This window comes from Ahaetulla prasina, chromosome 1, assembly GCF_028640845.1.
Source record: "Ahaetulla prasina isolate Xishuangbanna chromosome 1, ASM2864084v1, whole genome shotgun sequence".
Classification (NCBI taxonomy): Eukaryota; Metazoa; Chordata; class Lepidosauria; order Squamata; family Colubridae; genus Ahaetulla; species Ahaetulla prasina.
Genome location: NC_080539.1, coordinates 333719599 through 333734337, shown reverse-complemented (window position 1 = coordinate 333734337; position 14739 = coordinate 333719599). Strand labels below are relative to the sequence as shown.

The following is a 14739-nucleotide window of genomic DNA, read 5'->3' as shown; positions in this document are numbered from 1 at the left end:
TACTGTACACACATATCAGGGTTTCACACTTCTTCACTGCCTCTCCATGACTGCTTTCTGCTTACAGTATATGCTTATACAGAACGGGTGTCAAACCTGATCACGTCACAGGACATCACATGATGTATTGTGATTTTTTTGCCTTTGTGGAACCAGGGTGCATGGCCTGTGCATGATGCATCCGGCCTGCCGGCCACCAGTTTGACAACCCTGTATACAGAATAATTTTGAAGCTGGAGTGAGTTTGAAAACATATGACTTAAGTAATGTATGATAATCCTCTGTCGCCTCACAAGGAGCATATCCTATGCATTCCAATTTAAGCATTATGATAAGCACTGCTAAAATTCACCTGTACACTTGGATCAAGCCATTTAATCCAGCATTGTCACTGGACAAATAGTCACTCAGTATGAATGTCTTAAGATGCTTTATATTTAGCACAAATTAAAAAACAAGGAAAACTACAGCAAGATATGCCCAAGTGAATTTCTGAAGGATTTGAGAAAATTATTTATAATTTAATGCTTCATTTGCTAAACTAGATTTACCATCTAAAATTCGGTAATACAAGATTATTGCATTTTCCATATTATTTAAAGAACAAATTTGACTGACCTGTTGCTGCCCAGATTGCCTCCTCAATTTGTTTGGTGTCTTCAGTGATGTTATAAATAATGACATCACATTCTAACATGTGAGTTAGCAACTCATCTCGAGAAGTTGTCTAAAAACAAGCAATTTATCTTAGGTTATTGTGGGGTTTTTCTATTGATATTCATAACATAACATAACATCAGAGTTGGAAGGGACCTTGGAGGCCTTCTAGTCCAACCCCCTGCCCAGGCAGGAAACCCTACACCATCTCAGTCAGATGGTTATCCAACATTTTCTTAAAAATTTCCAGTGTTGGAGCATTCACAACTTCTGAAGGCAAGTCGTTCCACTTATTAATTGTTCTAACTGTCAGGAAATTTCTCCTTAGTTCTAAGTTGCTTCTTTCCTTGATCAGTTTCCACCCATTGCTTCTTGTTCTACCCTCAGGTGCTTTGGAGAACAGCCCGACTCCCTCTTCTTTGTGGCAGCCCCTGAGATATTGGAACACAGCTATCATGTCTCCCCTAGTCCTTCTTTTTGTTAAACTAGACATGCCCAGTTCCTGCAACCGTTCTTCATATGTTTTATCCTCCAGTCCCCTAATCATCTTTGTTGCTCTTCTCTGCACTCTTTCTAGAGTCTCAACATCTTTTTTACATCGTGGCGACCAAAACTGGATGCAATATTCCAAGTGTGGCCTTACCAAGGCATTATAAAGTGGTACTAGCACTTCACGTGGTCTTGATTCTATCCCTCTGTTTATGCAGCCCAGAACTGTGTTGGCTTTTTTAACAGCTGCTGCACACTGCTGGCTCATATCTAGATGGTTATATATTCATCTGATAATCTTTCACTGCCTAGCTGAATTTAGTCACCAAAGCTAAAATTGGGCATGATTATGAGATGATGACACAGCTAACTTTAAAATCATGTGTTTTTTCAGTGATTTATCATTAAATCAGTATGAAATATCAAATGGAATGCAACAAGGAAAACACTGCAGAGGTATGGGATGCAAAATACAGGGTTGTTTTTTTTAGTTTCATAACAGTGCATGTATATAACTAAGCATATGAATAAGCCGTATATGAATCAACTTCTGAAAATACATATGTTGTCTGAATTTGTATAAGTGCAGTATAGTTTCTGAATAACAGAAAATAATACTTCCATTATGTTTTTGTATAGGGAGACCACATTCATTCATTCATTTCCTACCTTTTAATATATATTTTATACAAAACTCAAAGCACAGACATCCTCCTCCTAAGAGCAAAGAGCATTAAGGATAATAGGAAAACTGGTTTTCATTGGCATGTAATATTGAAGTATATGTAGAAAATGGCTGGAATTTGCATTATCAGACAACACAATTTATCATTTGTTACTCCTTTCCCTACCCAAGAATGCCTATATACTTTCTTTTGCTGCTTTATATCGTAAGTTCCTGCAATAAAAAAAAATTGAATCAAAGTGAATCAAATACACATCAAAGATTTTATTCAATAAAATGAATACTTACTGTATATATTTCCATGGCAAAATCTGGTTTTGTATTCTCTGCCTGTGAAAGAGTTCCCACTATTTGATATATTCCTTCTTTTGGTTTAGGGGGCCCAGTTTCAACAACTGATCTCCCTTCCTCATCTTCTTCCTCTTCCTCTGCTATTTCTTCCAAGGAGGCGCCAACAATACAACTGGCCAGATACTTACAATGTACAATAAATGATAAAAAGGGGAAAGGTAATTCAGTGTTGTTAATTACAGTTATTCATTATTTATTTTGTGTGTCTGTCTGTCTGTCTTTCTGTCTATCTATCTATCTATCTATCTATCTATCTATCTATCTATCTATCTATCTATCTATCTATCTCAATGTTGCAATCTAGGAGTGTGCTTCCTCAGTAGCAAGATCTGCCCTGTGGAACACACTCTCCCTTGAGATCTGGCAAGCATCACTATTCCAGCTTTCCAGAAAGACTCAAACATTTGACTCTTCCCCCAAACATTGGGATGGGGTCTAATTGGAGCCAAACAATTGTTTGTTATTTGGGAGTGGCATTTTAGAGTCCCAAGTGCTGTTTCATGAGATTTGTTTTTACGTATTTCCTCCTTTTGTGTTTTAGTTATTTTACTGTAAGTCACTCAGAGTTCTGATATATAAGATGGGCAACCCTGTTAAAATAATAAATTTTCTCTCTTTAAATAAATAAATAAATTCTCTCTCTCTCTCTCTCTCTCTCTCTCTCTCTCTCTCTCTCTCTCCCTCCCTCCCTCCCTCCCTCCCTCCCTCTCTCTCTCTTTCTCCCATCTTTCCACCCAGTGTTCTAGGCAACATATTTCATGTACAGCAGACAAGAAGCACAAGCAAAAGTACTATCTGTATTGTAAGGCTATATTAACAGAATTTTGCAACACTGAAAATTTTCCTTTTACTCTAGAAACCTTGGAAAGGTCCCTTCTCAAATGAGAAAGAAAGGGTGGGAGAGAGGTGGGAGAGAGAGAGAAAGAGAGAGGGGGGGAGAGAGAGAGAGAGGGGGAGAGAGAGAGAATGAGAGAGAAAGAGTGGGAGAGAACCTGGAGAGAGGGAGGAGAAAGAGAGAGAGAAAGAGGGGGGGGAGAGAGAAAGAGAGAGAAAGAATGGGAAAGGGAGGAGAGAGGGAGGAGAGAGAAAGAGTGGGGGGAGGAGAAAGAGAGAGAAAGAGAAAGGAGAGTGCCTGATGGACCCTATCCTGTCACTGAAAGTCCAGGCGCTTCAGTAAGTGGCGCACTGGATTTGTATTAGTGGTCCGCGGAATTTAAAATTATGAACTTGGTGGTCCCTGAGGTCCAAAAGGTTGGGGACCCATGTTCTAGATGACACAACTGCCCAGGGGGAAAAACAGCTTACAGTTCTCTATGACCACTACATATGACAGACGTTATTTGAGACAAGCTCATGGAAGACATGAACATCTAAAAACCAACCTCTAGGGCAAGAAGGCTGGAATTCCCAAATAGTGGAAATTCTCTATTATCAGCCCAAATATCTGTTCCAGAAACTCAGGAAGGAATCCTATGGAGCAAGAATTGGTACAGCAGCACATCCCAAACTACAGCCCAATTCAACAAATAGGTATTCACACCACAGTGACTAAATCATAGAATTCCCGATTACAGATACACCCTCCTCTCAATCAACCCCACCCCTCCAACCATGTTGTTCCAGTAATGTAAGAGACTGAATAACTGTCTCTGATTGTACATCTTCAGTAACTTGCAGCTACCTACACTGCCATGAGTCCTGGCTTTAGTAACGTATTGGAGAATATATAGGTTAGCTAAGTTTGCATGAGAAACGACAACAATCTTGTGCAAACTCCCTTGTATTTAGTCAATGAGTGTGGACTAGCATTAGAACTTTTCATGAATTGAATTAACTGAATAAATCATTGCAAGTATGTTATACATTGACGGACATGGGCAGTTCAAAAATGTGAAAAATAAATAAAAGATACAAAATAATCAAAATCCTGTCCCAGAAGGGGGAAAATACAAAGATATAAATATGAATATGAAAAAGCCACAAGGTTTAATCTCCTTCACAAAATATGGTTGGCAGAGTTCAAAAGGAGAGACTTTTCTGTCCTGGCTCTCATCCTTTGGAATATTGTACCCCTTGAGGTAAGATCTATGCCCATCTTCTTTAGCCTTTGAAAAAGGCCTTAAAACCTTTCTTGAGGATTGTTTTGGAGCCTGGATGGGGGTGTGCAATTTTGAAAGTGGTTATTGGATTAAATAGAAGGTTCCACTTTTAACTCATTGTATACCCTTTTGACTTGTTAATTGTGTTAATTCTGTTTTTATACTTACTGTTTTAATATTTTGCATACTATTTTTATTATGTTGTAAGCAGCTCAGAGTTGTGTGACAGCAAGATGCCAGCACATAAATTTAATAAATAAGTTTTAAAGAATGAAATGAGATCTAGGGGTTGGGCAGGAGGTAAAAGAAAAAGCCATGAAAATACTGTATTTGGTTAAAAGCAACACAGGAGAAAAGCCTAATTTGGGCAGAAAATATGATGTTGTCTGAAGTCAAGTTGATTCTTTGTTTTCATGCCTCTTTTTGGATTCATATCAAATAACTACAATCTTCATAATTGTTGTGTATGTTCCCATTGGAGGGAATTTCAGCGGACCCAATCTAACAATAATCATTATTTATCCCTTAGGACAGAATATACTGAGTTCATGATGACTGGCTTCCTGCAGATAAATATCAGAAGGAGGGCTCCCAAAATGCATAAAACTGTGATTGACATATAATCCCTTTGGGAAGACCTTTGAATGCTCTCAGTCCAACCCCTAGATCTTATTACTACAGACGATCTCGCTGAATATTGGGGATTGGAAAAATCGGCTGCTCTGAATGGCTGTAGGAAAAATAGGTTATCTTGCATTAAACTTATGCCATCAACTACCAAAGTCCAGCAAATATTCAGACATCCTTCATTTCCTCTCTCACCCCTTCCCATATAACCTGTTAAAAAAATTATAATTTATATATCGCGACTGGGGGAAAAAAAAGCCGTGTGGACTCCTTAACCAATGCTTCCCCTCCTTTCCAACCCTCTCTACAAATGATGACGGCGTCATCCGTTCAGTCGTCTCCGACTTTCCCGTAACTTTGCTGCGATGGAGATGCATCGGGCGGGTCCGCGGCGTGCCCCGAAGTGGGCAGCCACCCTCCCTCCCGTTTCTGAGCAGTGCAGCCTTTGCGCTCCCACCTTCCCAATGTTTTTGCCGCAATAGCTGTCCAAATGGTTGAGGAAGATCCTCTGGCTGCGAATGATCTCTTCTGCCTCCGCCACCGCCTCCTCTTCGTCCGACATGGTTGCAGTTGACAGAAACGCCCGGTGGTTGCTGGGCAACCGAACCACGCGCTTGGCATCGGGGGGAGGGAATGGGAGGAGGAGCAAAAGGGCAAGCAGCCAAAGACGGGGAGGGGGGCGGAGCTTCAGACTGAAGGGAAATCTCTCGCCCTCCGCTATGCCCCCCACTAAAGAGGAGTCTCCAACCTTGGCAACTTTAAGACTTGGGGACTTCAACTCCCAGAGTTCCTCAGCCAGCAAAGCCCAGTGCTGCAATCCAACTACCCTGGAGCGCTAAGGACATGCTTCTGAAGCATACATTTATCAATCCAACTTGGTTTTGGGTGCAGATTTTACCATGTAGGGGAAATAGAGGGATAATAATTTAGATGAAATAAACTCCCATCCATCCAACTCTTGTGTGTACTTCTAATCAGAAACACTGGCTACATTTACTTATTACTCTATATCAATTTTTCTTAATCATAGCATCCTTCTCACAGGTCCTCAAAATTAAAATTATGCGCCAGCCTATTTTGAAAAATAATTTAGTATTAAAATCCCTTCAAACTATTATGAGAAATGATAGAGGCAGTGAATGCATCAATTTTAATTTTTAATATAGTAAATATTGATAAATGTAACCCATACAAACAAAAGCTTTTTTGTAAAGTGAGAAGGGGTCCTAAGTGTAAGACCCATTGTACAGATCATTTATGTGCCTTTATTTAAATGTACAACTTCTAACATAAACCAGCAAACAATAAACATGGCTAGGTTATTCACAAAGGAGTACGAAGTCAACTACGTAAAGTACATTTCCTCCTATAGGTCTAAATGTGAGCATACATCTACTCCATTGTTTGTGCACTTCATATATTTAAACAAATGTACAAAATGAAATACAGCGTTATAACAGTTAAAAGTGTAAATTCCTGGACTAAATTCTCAGCTATTTTAAAACTATCACTCAAATAAATTCAAAGGCGCAAGATATATTTAAGTCCTTCAAATTATAAGTTCATCTGTCTGAGAACTAGGAATGTTATCATTATATAGCAAAACGTATGACTGCTATACATAAACTTTCACTTAAAAACAGGCCCTTTTTGTAAGCAGTAAAAATTAAAAAAAAAGACCACCGTTAGCAAATTTCATATTTAGGTTCTCTCAATTCAAATCCAACTTGACTCTTTGGTTTTGAATTAATATTGTGTTGTACATTATTTTAAAACAATGGCTAAAATACTTAAATATAGAAATATTTAGTAACTGGGAATATATTAAGGCGTGCAAAAGTTTCCAATATACTATACATTGTGTAAACATTTAAACTGTAAATAACCCTTTATAGAATATGCATTCCATTTTAGCAAAAACTGTAAGAAAGATGGGGCTTTATGAAGAATGCACTTTTTAGTTCCTTATCTTTGTGCTTATACCATTTGTATTTCAACTGATGAATACATTCATTATGCCAACAATTCATCTTCTGTTCAGTATTCAAAGTTTGCAACCCATACAATAAACACTGCTTTTTACTGCTCATCAGTATGGAGCTTAAAATGTTTGAGAGTATTCATTATGATCTCCTAGTGAGTTAGAGAATGCACAACAAATGGAGATAAATATTGTAAATGAAAAATCTATTTTTCTAAGCTTGGCAAGGCAATTTTCTGTTCTTCATAAAATTCCAAGTTAGTCTTGGAAAACACGACTGTATTGTGCAAATTTTGAACAAGCATTATCTTGTTACAAACATTTAATGCCAACTGCAGGATTGCTAAAACTAAGCACTGATTAAAACGGAAACATTATTCAATCACTTGAAAGAAAATTAACCAAGTATATAACTTTGTTTGGAATTTTGAGAACAAAGTGAGTTATTTACTGAGAACAGCTTCAGTTATGAAGGTTATAGATAGTGCCATTACAACTAATAGAGCAACTAATGTTAAAAGCAAGGAATGCAAGTTAAAGAAAGTATTCCTTTGCAAGTACTCAGCATCAGCTGCTCAAAATTCTCAGTTACAACACTTTTTTGGAGCTCTGTTTTGGTTGTGGATTCAATCAGGACTGCCCATCGCTTTTCAAATCTTCTAGCCTTTGTAGTAATGCATTTCCAAAAGCTTCCCGATATGCTGGGCTAACTGAGTCTAACAAAGAGTAAACAGTCTCATGGTAGGGATTCTGTAGACTGTCATCCATCTGGTCAAAATCATAAGCAACCACCTACAAGAGAAAAATATATTTCAAAAGTAAGAAGGGATTCAGTACAATATAAACACATGGATAAAGTGATATAACATAAAATGTTCTGAAGACCTGTCCCCCCCCTTTGAATATTTAAAAGACAACCAATAACATGGAATTCTCAATTATGAAGCATTTATTGCATCAAATTACTGATTCCTGGAAATTTATTTTCTATATAAAATATTTGGAACTTAAGGAAAAGGAAGTAGACTGCTTTTATAACAATGTACTGTTGTTTACTAAATAGTCTGCAGTAAATACTTAAAAATGCATACACAAAAGGAACATTACCCTGAGTCCTGCTTCTGTTAGCTCTAGGCAATATCTGTTCTTCTCCCTAGTTTCCACATTGATGTATGCTACCTCTTCAACACATGGGAGATTTTTAGAGACAAACATGTTGCTCACAGCAAACAAAACATCATTCACAACAGCTTCTGCTTCTATTCTCATGTCTTTCACATCTGTTCCTTCAAAATGGTTCTCAGTTCCACTGTTACTGGATTCATCCATGGAATTATAATCAATCTCCATTCTGCACATAAAAATATGTGTATAATATTTAGTACATATCCAAAGACCTCTTGCATTTATTCAGCCAGAACATTTAATACATAATAATCCTTGGGTTACAACAGTTCATTTAGTGACCAACAGTACTGAAAAAAGTGACTTATGACCATTTTTCAGTTATGACCATTGCAACATCCCTATAATCATGTGATCAAAATTCAGATGCTTGGCAACTGGTTCACATTTATGACCGTTGCTGTGTCCCAAGGTTCAGGGATTGCCTTTTGCGACCTTGTAACAAAGTCAATGGGGAAGCCAGATTCACTTAACAACCAGGTTATTAACTTATCAACTGCAGGATTCACTTAACAACTGTGGCAAGAAAGGATGTAAAATGGGGCAAAACTCAGTTAACACATGTCTCACTCAACAACAGAAATTTTGGGCTTTGGGGGAAATTTTGAAGTTTAGGACTACCTGCATATTCATATATTGGGGACAAACTAACAATTGCAAAGCATCTGTACGAATGCATACCCAGGTCACTCTCTGGCCGACACACCAGAGTTGAGATGGAGAAGCTTCCCTGTTTCTCTAGAAACCATGGAAGTTGTAGTCCCAACACCTCTGGAAGATCCCAGGTGGAGAAGGTGTGCACATGTATCCCCTCTCCTGCGGGAACTGCTTTGGTTGCCGATTTGCTTCCTGGTCCAGGTGCTGGTTGCCACCTTTAAAGCTCTTCCCAGCTTGGGACCAAGTCATCTGAGGGTCTCTTGCTGGTCACATCTACCCGAACCACTAGAGTAGGGAGGCAAGGTATGTTGCGGGTCCCGTCTCCTAAGGAGATACATCTGGCGGTACCCAGAAGAAGGGCCTTCTCCGGATGGCCGACTCTCTCTGGATCATTAGATTAGATCAAAGATTAGACTGACCTTCCCTCTAACACTCTTTCGAAAGACCCTGAAGACATTGTTCTGCCAGCGACCTGGGGAACCCAGAGCGGGAATAGAGCCCATTAAATGACTAGTATGAATGAGCGTTACTGGGGAGGGATGGGGGGGGTTTATTATTTTATTATGTTTATTTTTTATTATTTTGATTTCTTTTAGATTGTCTTTTTATGTCCTGGTAAAAAGGCCAGATCCTGAAGATGAAACTCAAATACTTTGGCCACCTAATGAGAAGGAAGGACTCACTGGAGAAGAGCCTAATGCTGGGAAAGATTGAGGGCAAAAGAAGAAGGTGACGGCAGAGAATGAGGTGGCTGGATGGAGTCACTGAAGCAGTAGGCGTGAGCTTAAATGGATTCCAGAGGATGGTAGAGGACAGGAAGGCCTTGAGGAACGTTGTCCATGGGGTTCATCACTCTACTAAACAACTAATTCCCACAACATTGTCAAATTAACTACTAAAACTGTATTACTATTCTTCTCCTCATCCTTACTAGTACCTATATATTTCCACTTATGACTTATATCCATGTTGCTTGTATCTTTACAACTTTATTTTATTTATTTATTTATTTTGCCAAGTACATATTAGATAATATATATAAGTATAAGCATGAATTGAATACATAAAATGAATACAATTAAAGGAAACATTAAGACAGGGACTGTGGGCACGCTGGTGCTCTTAGGCACACCCCTTATAGACCTCTTAGGAATGGGGTGAGGTCAACAGTAGCCAGTCTTAGGTTAAAGTTTTGGGAATTTTGAACTTATATTGATTTTGTTCCCTAGTATGATTTGATTGCTTATTAGTATCCTATGACTATCACTAGGTTGTATCTTATGATTCCTGACGAATATATTTTATTTTTTCTTTATGTACACTGAGAGCATATGCACCAAAGGCAAAAATTCCTTGTCTGTCCAATCACACTTGGCCAATAAAAGAATTCTATTCTATTCGCGACTAACAACAACAAAGCCGCCTTGAGTCGCCATGTGCGAGCGGGCGGCAATATACATTTTCTAAATAAATAAAAATAAAATAAATAACGCAGGGCAGAGGCTCCTTTCTCTCCGACGTTGCACTGAACGGTCGCATCGCCACCCCAGCGGTCTCCAGTGCAACACCCCCAACACCCCAGACGATTTCGCCCTCCGGTCGCGATGGCATTATCTACCCGTATCCATTCTCCTTCGGCGTCTGCCCGTCGAATAGGTCTTGCATGAGAATTGCTCCCGGCCCCTTCAGTAACGGAGACGATAAGCCTCTCTCCCTCTCTCTCTGCTCCCAACAGCGAAACCAACTCGGCTCGCCTCTTCTCACTTTCCAAGCTGTCACGTGCCACGACCACCAGCGACCGGCGGCCTGAGAAAAACAAGAGGCGCCACTTCCGGCTGCCGATGGAGCTCGCACGTGGTTTCAGGGAGAGGGAGGGAATCGTAGGACTGCAGAGACGAGGAGGAGCGGCCCGAGGGATGTATTTTTCATGAAAGATAAGCCTCTCTAAGGACACGGTGATATCATTGCGTATTTCAGTGCATTGCGAAAACACGAATAGTTTAGGCCAGGGGTCTCCAACCTTGGCGACTTTAAGACTTGTGGACTTCAACTCCCAGAATTCTGAGAGTTGAAGTCCACAAGTCTTAAAGTTGCCAAGGTTGGAGACCCCTGGTTTAGACTTTAAAAAAACAAAACAAATAGCCTTTATAAACGTCTATAAAGACGTATCTTGTCTTTTTATGTACACTGAGAGCATATGCACCAAAGACAAATTTCTTATGTGTCCAATCACACTTGGCCAATAAAAAATTCAATTCAGTTCAATTCTATTCTATTCACTAACATTTGCATCGGGACGTGATGCTTGCATTGCATTGCGAAAGTGCGAATAGTTTAGGCTTTAAAAAACAAAACAAAATAGCCCTTCTCAATTAAACCTTGCATTCATCTCCACTTTGGATTTAGTTTTGTCTTTTATACGTATTTTCTACCAAACTAATATGACATCTTTTTTTTTTAAAAAAAAAGTTATGGAGAGAAATGGTGGGAAACCTTTTGAATATCTCCCTGCAGGGGCTTGTGAATATTTCCCTTCCCTTTTTTAAAAAAAATATTTGACGTCGACTTGCAAACCAAAGGCCTCCGCTACTCTTCACTTTTCTTATCTCTACATCCAAAGGCCTGCGTGCGGGACACGTGACTTCCCCGGGGCCTTCTCTCCCTTCCCGCAGCCCAGAAGATGACGAAGCTTCCTCGCAAGAACTTGACGTCCTCCGAAGCGTGGCGACGCGACCCAAGCTGAGCGGCGCAACGACTCAGCCTCGCCGCCCCCCTCAAGACAGTGGGGCGGGGAAAGGGGGCGGAGAGAGAGCGTGAGGGGAAAAAAAAACCCCTCGCGGCGAGACTTCTCCGCTGGACGTTGAGAGAGGTTTTGGCGGGGTGGGAGGGGGAGGAAGCCTAACGAGGACCCTTGTGGGCCGTTAAAAATCTCCCACGGCCGCCCCTTTAAATTTCCCGGGGGGGGGCGGGCCTCGGAGAAGATGGCGGCGGTTTGAGAGGCGAGATGAAACCGGCCGCTCTCGCCGTCGCGGCGGTGCTCTTACGACGTGAAGCCGCCTCGGACAGGACTGAATAGACTCTTTCTGACCACTAACCGAGACCCCGGACGGGTCCCCTTTCTTTCCCTCTCAAGCAGGCTTATTGTCCCGGTCCCCGCCACCACACCTTTCAACTCTCTGACATTCAGTGACAGCCTCGGCACGCCCTTTCTGGAGTTCCTGACTGGTGGGGCTATCGACCCTCCCCCTCCCGTCTGGCAACTGCCGAAGACTCGTTTTTGTGGGGTTCTTGGCTCCCGTCCTCCAAACCCTCCCTCCCCCCGCATCTCCTTTTTCCTTTAACTTCCCTGCACTTCCCATCGATCTCTCTTCCTCTAGACTGTCTCGCGCTCTCTCTCTCCTTGGCCATCATGCCTTGGCCCTTCTCGGAGTCGATCAAAAAAAGGGCCTGCAGGTATCTGCTGCAGAGGTACCTGGGGCACTTTCTCCAGGAGAAGCTCAGCTTGGAGCAGCTCACGCTGGATCTTTACCAAGGCACGGGCTGCGGAGGCGAGGAGGAGCGGCCCGAGGGATGTATTTTTCATGAAAGATAAGCCTCTCTAAGGACACGGTGATATCATTGCGTATTTCAGTGCATTGCGAAAACACGAATAGTTTAGGCCAGGGGTCTCCAACCTTGGCGACTTTAAGACTTGTGGACTTCAACTCCCAGAATTCTGAGAGTTGAAGTCCACAAGTCTTAAAGTTGCCAAGGTTGGAGACCCCTGGTTTAGTCTTTAAAAAACAAAACAAATAGCCTTTATAAACGTCTATAAAGACGTATCTTGTCTTTTTATGTACACTGAGAGCATATGCACCAAAGACAAATTTCTTATGTGTCCAATCACACTTGGCCAATAAAGAATTCAATTCAGTTCAATTTTATTCTATTCTATTCACTAACATTTGCATCGGGACTTGATGCTTGCATTGCATTGCGAAAGTGCGAATAGTTTAGGCTTTAAAAAACAAAACAAAATAGCCCTTCTCAATTAAACCTTGCATTCATCTCCACTTTGGATTTAGTTTTGTCTTTTATATGTATTTTCCACCAAACTAATATGACATCTTTTTTAAAAAAAAAAAAAGCTATGGAGAGAAATGGTGGGAAACCTTTTGAATATCTCCCTGCAGGGGCTTGTGAATATTTCCCTTCCCTTTAAAAAAAAAAAAATTGACGTCGACTTGCAAACCTAAGGCCTCCGCTACTCTTCACTTTTCTTATCTCTACATCCAAAGGCCTGCGTGCGGGGCACGTGACTTCCCCGGTTCCACTTCCCTGGGGCCTTCTCTCCCTTCCCGCAGCCCAGAAGATGACGAGGCTTCCTCTCAAGAACTTGACGTCCTCCGAAGCGTGGCGACGCGACCCAAGCTGAGCGGCGCAACGACTCAGCCTCGCCACCCCCCTCAAGACAGTGGGGCGGGGAAAGGGGGCGGAGAGAGAGCGTGAGGGGGAAAAAAAACCCCTCGCGGCGAGACTTCTCCGCTGGACGTTGAGAGAGGTTTTGGCGGGGTGGGAGGAGGAGGAAGCCTAACGAGGACCCTTGTGGGCCGTTAAAAATCTCCCACGGCCGCCCCTTTAAATTTCCCAGGGGGGGGGGCGGGCCTCGGAGAAGATGGCGGCGGTTTGAGAGGCGAGATGAAACCGGCCGCTCTCGCCGTCGCGGCGGTGCTCTTACGACGTGAAGCCTCCAACGACAGGATTGAATAGACTCTTTCTGACCACTAACCGAGACCCCGGACGGGTCCCCTTTCTTTCCCTCTCAAGCAGGCTTATTGTCCCGGTCCCCGCCACCACACCTTTCAACTCTCTCTGACATTCAGTGACAGCCCCGGCACGCCCCTTTCTGGAGTTCCTGACTGGTGGGGCTATCGACCCCCTCCCCTTCTCCCCCCCCTCCCGTCTGGCAACTGCCGAAGACTCGTTTTTGTGGGGTTCTTGGCTCCCGTCCTCCAAACCCTCCCTCCCCCCGCATCTCCTTTTTCCTTTAACTTCCCTGCACTTCCCATCGCTCTCTCTTCCTCTAGACTGTCTCGCGCTCTCTCTCTCCTTGGCCATCATGCCTTGGCCCTTCTCGGAGTCGATCAAAAAAAGGGCCTGCAGGTATCTGCTGCAGAGGTACCTGGGGCACTTTCTCCAGGAGAAGCTCAGCTTGGAGCAGCTCACGCTGGATCTTTACCAAGGCACGGGCTGCTTGGCACAGGTGCCTCTAGACAAATGGGTAAGTGATCCTGTTCAAGCTGGCAAGGGAGGAATTGTCTTTTGACAGGTATAGCCAGTCTTGTTTGTTTCAGTTTCCTGCCTGTCTTTTATTTTTTTTTATTATTATTGCTCCAATTATCATTGTCTTGACAAAATATTGGAGAGTGCTAGAGCGTATTGAGGCTGTTGGGAGTAATCCAGGTTTGATAAGTTTTAAAAACAGATTTACCTGTGAGCAATGTCTCATTCTCATATAATTTGGATCATAATCAAGTACTTATTTCTATCCTTTTGAATTGAAGCAGTCAAAATTGATTTTTTTATTTTATACTTAAGGAGAGAAAAAAAGGGAATGATAAAAGAAATGGAAAACGGTTGCCTCATTCAGGTTGTTTTCAGTTGGTTCACTTGGAAGAAGTGCAAATTCATGTTAGAGTTAACATCTGTATCAACTCACATTTTGATACATTTTATTTGGTTCTGCTGAACAATACTCTTAAGACTTTCAAAAAGAGGCCAGGTAAAGAAAAAATATCTAGATTATGGAAATTCTACTACTGGAAATTTATTTTGCTTATGATTTGAATTGTGAGATGAATGGATTAGTAGGATTAAGGTAAAGGTAAAGGTTCCCCCACACATGCGTGCTAGTCATTCCCAGCTCTAGGGCTATTGCTCATCTCCGTTTCAAAGCCGAAGAGGCAGCGCTGTCCAAAGACGTCTCAGTGGTCATGTGGCCAGCATGACTAAATGGCAAAGGCTCATGG

At 41.7% G+C, this 14739-nt stretch overlaps 3 protein-coding genes across 5 annotated transcripts in view; 1 reads left to right on the top strand and 2 right to left on the bottom strand.

The window, feature by feature from the left end:
• AK7 (adenylate kinase 7) overlaps nucleotides 1-5479 on the bottom strand; it is a 38050-nt gene extending 32571 nt beyond the window's left edge. Inside the window, exons 1-3 of one of the 2 annotated variants that reach the window (XM_058162643.1) lie at nucleotides 5366-5479; nucleotides 2120-2305; nucleotides 619-727 (exon numbers count right to left, since the gene is read on the bottom strand). In XM_058162643.1, coding sequence (XP_058018626.1) covers nucleotides 619-727; nucleotides 2120-2305; nucleotides 5366-5470 — 400 coding nt within the window. In that variant the 5' untranslated portion in view covers nucleotides 5471-5479. The remainder of the gene's footprint in view (nucleotides 1-618; nucleotides 728-2119; nucleotides 2306-5365) is intronic. The other variant, XM_058162642.1, reaches the window with a different exon arrangement.
• Nucleotides 5480-6052: 573 nt separating this feature from the next.
• Nucleotides 6053-10576, bottom strand: GSKIP (GSK3B interacting protein). Its single transcript, XM_058162641.1, has 3 exons — nucleotides 10350-10576; nucleotides 7997-8240; nucleotides 6053-7681 (listed from the first exon to the last, which is right to left on the bottom strand). The coding sequence occupies exons 1-3, from the start codon at nucleotides 10394-10396 to the stop codon at nucleotides 7520-7522; spliced, it is 453 nt and encodes a 150-aa protein (XP_058018624.1). The 5' UTR covers nucleotides 10397-10576; the 3' UTR covers nucleotides 6053-7519.
• A 2482-nt stretch (nucleotides 10577-13058) lies between these two features.
• The window catches only part of ATG2B (autophagy related 2B), a 57997-nt gene continuing 56316 nt past the window's right edge, over nucleotides 13059-14739 (top strand). Inside the window, exon 1 of one of the 2 annotated variants that reach the window (XR_009152651.1) lies at nucleotides 13059-13991. Coding sequence is in view for 1 of the 2 variants with exons in the window: in XM_058162640.1 (XP_058018623.1) it covers nucleotides 13830-13991 (162 nt within the window). In the remaining variant the exon portion in view is untranslated. The remainder of the gene's footprint in view (nucleotides 13992-14739) is intronic. The other variant, XM_058162640.1, reaches the window with a different exon arrangement.